Here is a 5,080-nt window from a genome sequence, read left to right as displayed (position 1 = left end):
TTTCCCTAGTACAGCTAAGAGACAAAGTTAAATTATTTTAGTGAGGCACCTGAAAAAGAGTAAAAGGTTTGAGCTAGTAGATTGTTAAAACGTACCATAAAACTTCTGAATTAATTCTATATTTTGAATGCAAAATATTTAAGTACACCAACAAATTGGTTTCAAATTTCTTTTCTGTTAGAGACTCATTTTATAATCATACAGTTTTATTTATAGGGCAGCTTTTTCCTCTGTATTTGTCACTGTTCGTCAGTAACTTTTGAAACCATTCAAGGAGAGCTTTCCTGCAACTTTAGTGAAGCATCCATGCTTGAGAGAAAGCCCCGAATCCAGTGGGCAAGAACTCAAAATATGATGAACCCTACCCTATCCTAACAGTACGTACACACTCCAGACTAGTCCAAGCTTCACTTTGACAGCCCAGCACGTGTCAGAGAAAACACAGGAGGAAACTGAGGCTACTATGGTAGAGGAAAGAGGTATAAAGCACACAAATCCATCCAAAGCTTTCTTTTGCTACTTGGAGGACAGCTTTCATTTTAATTGGCAACTTAAGCCTATGTAACATGCATTTTTCTAACCATTTTGTGGGTATCAAAGTTATTTCAGATGATAGTATAATACTGACCTAAAGTGTTAGTATATCTTTAATAGTATTGTTTTTAGCAGATAAACCTCAAGATGATTTTTAAATTGTTTGTCAGAGTGGACTACAGTCTATGAGTAAGCTTTCTCTATGACACTTGAAGAATGGGCTTCTACAAGGCTTATCCTGCTACATAAAATGTTTTAAAGAACAAAACATGTACATTTAAGATCACATTCAAACAACTGTTTTTTAAAGTGTCATGATATTTAAAAGAGACTAACAATTTATTCAGTGTAAATGCAAAGTATAAAGTCATGGAGCTCCAAGTACACATCCAGCCTGCCATTTCTTGTTTTGTGCAAATTAATTTACTTAAAGTAATTTCAAATCTAGCATAGTGTCAGTAACATCCAACCACCAAAGTTACAGAACTGATGTCTTCCGCATATGCGGACTTCCCAGTTTCACCAGATTTATTTTTGATTGAAAACAAAGAAAAAAAAAACCTGTAAACAATAACTGTAACAGCAGTTAGCAACAAGAACAGGTGACAACTGTCAGTCTTCAAATATAACTTCAGTTATGCCCTTTCCTTACTATCAACTTTTAGTCAAATATGTAAATAAATACAAGAACTAACACAAATAAAAGGTACCCCTATAAGAAAATACATTATATGCTGTAATTTGGAATAAAATATCATACAATATTGGCTGCGTCATTTGGAATATGTGTTTGACTGCTTAAAACAGTTTGATGCCAAAAAGTTAAACGTTTTCTTTGTGTAGAGGACTACACTTTATTCACTGTTAGAAATGTGTTTTGTGATTAATTTTATACTAGTATATTAAACTCCTAAATGTGAAAATGACTCAAGTCATTTAGTGAAAGAAGATACCATAGGCACCATAATATATCTATTTTTTTTCTTTTTGAACAAAATCTGGTGATGAACCAGCAGTAACAAAGTAGGATGAAAATTAAAAGGCACATTATATGCAAAAAATAACACAGTTTCCATGATGCTGTATTTTAAAAAGAATAATTTATGCTCCGAATATTTGATTGGATCAGGAACAATCTGGCAGATTCTAATCCATCAGAGAGAAAGTAAATTTTGTAAAGGGTGTGCAATACAAATTACATAACTATTTTTTAATGTTGAATTTTGTATTGTTTCAAGGTCAGTATAAGGCTTATAACCAAGTGCACATTAAGAGGACTAACTACTCAAAACCTCTTGTTTTCTGAGTGCATAGAAATACAATGAGCAACGAAGATATTCCTTGCAAGGAGATGCATTCTTGTACACGTCCAAGTCTTAATCAAGTACTTGAGCGTCTTTCAGGTCTCGGAACACATTTCATAATAGCAGCTCTCCACAGGGCAGGGGCAAGTAAAAGGCTTAGAGTAGTCACACTCAGAATAAGAAGATAGACCTGAAAATTGGAAATAAAAGCCATTACTTCTTTTAGTTATACGGTAAACTAAGAAGTGACTAGAAATTTGAGGAGAGCAGACTTTTCTGGACAATATTTTCAGGAAACTTCACCTGTCTTCTTAATCAACTTATTTTGTAACTATATTGTTACAAAAGCAAACAAGTGCATGCACAAATCATCTAATTATCTGTTTACCTGGTTTGAAGATACAAGTGCAAAAACAACATTATGAGCTTATAGAAAAACAATTATTTACATGTATAGTTAACAGGTCAGTTTTAAAAGCTCAAGGTTTTCTAAAAAGTCAAAGGCCAAATACCACTTTATTACAATAAAAACCCCAAACTAGTCTGGCTTAATGATATAGTGGCAAAGTGCACTGCTATTTTATACACTAAAAAAAGCCAACAAAAATCCCTTTAAGTTGTACTGCACATCTTCTGAAATCAGATCTTAACCACATGTTCTGAAAGAGTCTTATAAAATGGCAGCAGGAAGTAGTTTTGAGATCTCAAACAGAAGAATGAGTTTTTGAAATTTCAGAGCTTTATAAACCTATACAGTAGACAAACACGTGAGAGCTGCCACAGAAAAAAATGAAAGCCTAAAGGCCTCCAAGCACAGTGGGTGGGCCCCTAAACTGGTTCTGTATGGGTATCTTGAAACTCTATACAAACACACAATATTTATAAGTCCTAATTATATGCAGGAGTGAACATGAAAATGAATCATCTTTACCTATACAAGCGAACAGCCTTGTGTAAGTTTTTCACACATGCTTTATTTGGAATTGGTTCCAGCATTATACAGCCCACTTGCTCAGAGTGAGAACAGGAAAGCTCGGAGTGCCAGCATGGTATTTTTGTAGGCAAAGATACAGAGGGGAAAGCAGCTCGCACCAGAAAGTGACATCAGTTGTTGTATAGCTATTTCTATAGCCATAGTTTACTTAATCTCACAAAACAGACTTCATCTTGAAAAAAAACAGCATTCTCACCGCTTCAGTACAAAACTAAATTTAAGGTTTCTTTCCTAGGGGATTTTTTCTATGACTACTGAAAAAGCTGGTTGTTTCTTCTGCAGAGGATTTAAAATTAACAAGCTTTGCAGGTGAAGATTACAAGTTTGTTTGCTTGTTTAAATATTAAGGCAATTCCCACTTCACCATATCTGCTCTCTGGTTCTTACTTACTGATATTTCCTTAGTCAAATCCTGTCCTCCCAGTTACCTCTTTCTATAGCTATATCATGATTTTAAGAGCAAGAGCTTCTCAGTCTTAGTGACCTGGGTGCTACCTACAACTCACTGCTCAGTTTATAAAGTTGTGAGAGTAGTTAAGGCAAAGCATTTATAATTAAGCTATTTAAAAGTAAAACCTGCTACTTAAAATACTAAAGTACAATATGAAACAAGTAAAAAACGGAACTAAGAACACTGTCAGGGACATACATGTCTCCATTTGGGCTTGTTAACAGTTGAGAGATGCCACAAAACTGGCATGTATTGGTATTTCAAATACTGGGGTATTGTATTGCAGTGTAAGTTATCCAGGTACAAAAAAATGAAGTTAATAACTATAGAACAGCTTACCTCTCGAGAGATGATCCCTGCTCTTCGTGCTCTACTTCCCAGAACAAAAGAGAATTCACTGACTTGTGCCAGTCCTGCTGAGACAATCCACTTGATATACTGGCTGGTCTTTGGAAGAATCAGAGAAAGCACAAGCACTGCCAAGACAAACTTTAAAAACATTTTGGGTTTTTTGGGGGGGCTGTTTTGTGTTTTAGTTTTAAATAAAAGTGCAATAGATCGAATAGTACAGTATTTGTAAGGTACACAGCATCAAATGCAATAATTATGGACATAAAACAAACTTGCAGACTTCTAATATGTCTTCTGTATTAATGTCAAAAAAAGACAAATGTATACTGTACAGTATAAATAGTATACAGTATATGTATATAAATACTATACAGTAAAAAATAGTATCTTATTTACTCTAAGAAAAACACTTGCAAATTTCAAGCTAGACAAATAGACAATTCTCCACATGTAACTTACTTTTAACATTAAATAAAATCTTTTTAATATCCTAAGAATGTTGTCTCAAACTGTATTATACTCAGTAAGATTCCTCCAAATTCAGATTTACAGTAAAGATGTAATATTCTCTATTATATCAGATGTTCAGTTCTTGCACAGAATTTTCATTAGGGCATGCAAGCTCAAGGATTATTTAGACTATTTAAAAATTAAAAAAAAAAAAAAAAGAGAAAAAGAAAATACCTTCATTATGACCACAGAGAACGTAAGGAATAGTAAGACTGTGAGTTCATATATTACAAATGTGGGGAAAACATGAAGTCCTAGGAGGAAAGAAAACAATATTTAAAAGTTTACAGCCAATATCTTACTATGATAATTTTCTGAATTAATAATAGATTTAATTGCAAGACTGTATTCTCAAAAACAAACACAAAGCCTTAGCATACCTATGAACACCACCTACTTGATCACTAAAGCACTTCCTCTATTATCCGACCATTGTTGCTTTGGAGGGGCTTAGCACAAACAACGTTCCCAAATGAGTTAAATTGTATATGACCGATGTGTGAGCACTTTAATTTACAAATTTTTCTCTCTTCCACACCTGTCAACAATCCAGAATCTGAACTGAAACACAACTCTAACGAAAGCTATAAAAATACTGCAGGAAAACAATTCCGTTGTTCTGCACGGTGATTGTAACATACACTTTGCTAACCATTTAACATTTTTGTATGACATGGTAATGGACTATGACTGTGGGAGGAACATGATACTCAGTATTTGCACAGACTATAGCTACAACAAAAAATGTAGCTGTTTCGATCCCATGACCCTCACTTGCAAACACTGGAAGTCACCTGAACTGGAAAAATCACTTAGACTGGAATCAGGTAAAGTCATAAAGCCCTGAGCATGATCTAACAATTAAGGAATTATATAAAACCCGATTGCTATGATGTGTTGGTGGTTTTGGTTTGGTGTTTTGGGGTTGGGGGGGGG

General features: G+C 34.2%; 1 protein-coding gene across 1 annotated transcript; it reads right to left on the bottom strand.

Moving 5' to 3' along the window:
• Positions 1–1,601: 1,601 nt before the first annotated feature.
• LOC104620251 (transmembrane and coiled-coil domain-containing protein 3-like) lies at positions 1,602–4,408 on the bottom strand. The gene is made up of 3 exons (XM_010286414.1): positions 4,319–4,408; positions 3,623–3,772; positions 1,602–2,028 (listed from the first exon to the last, which is right to left on the bottom strand). The coding sequence occupies exons 1-3, from the start codon at positions 4,322–4,324 to the stop codon at positions 1,915–1,917; spliced, it is 270 nt and encodes an 89-aa protein (XP_010284716.1). The 5' UTR covers positions 4,325–4,408; the 3' UTR covers positions 1,602–1,914.
• Positions 4,409–5,080: the final 672 nt, after the last annotated feature.

This window comes from Phaethon lepturus, unplaced genomic scaffold, assembly GCF_000687285.1.
Source record: "Phaethon lepturus isolate BGI_N335 unplaced genomic scaffold, ASM68728v1 scaffold18394, whole genome shotgun sequence".
Lineage (NCBI taxonomy): Eukaryota > Metazoa > Chordata > Aves > Phaethontiformes > Phaethontidae > Phaethon > Phaethon lepturus.
The sequence above is the reverse complement of the archived record's forward strand: the minus strand, read 5'-3'. Positions and strand labels throughout refer to the sequence as shown.

What these genes read in the sequence shown, in the direction of transcription:
- LOC104620251 (XM_010286414.1), bottom strand. An exon ending in CAGGGATCATCTCTCGAGAG is followed by an intron (nt 2,029 to 3,622) that starts GTAAGCTGTTCT and finishes TCCAATTTTCAG; the next exon opens with GTCTATCTTCTTATTCTGAG.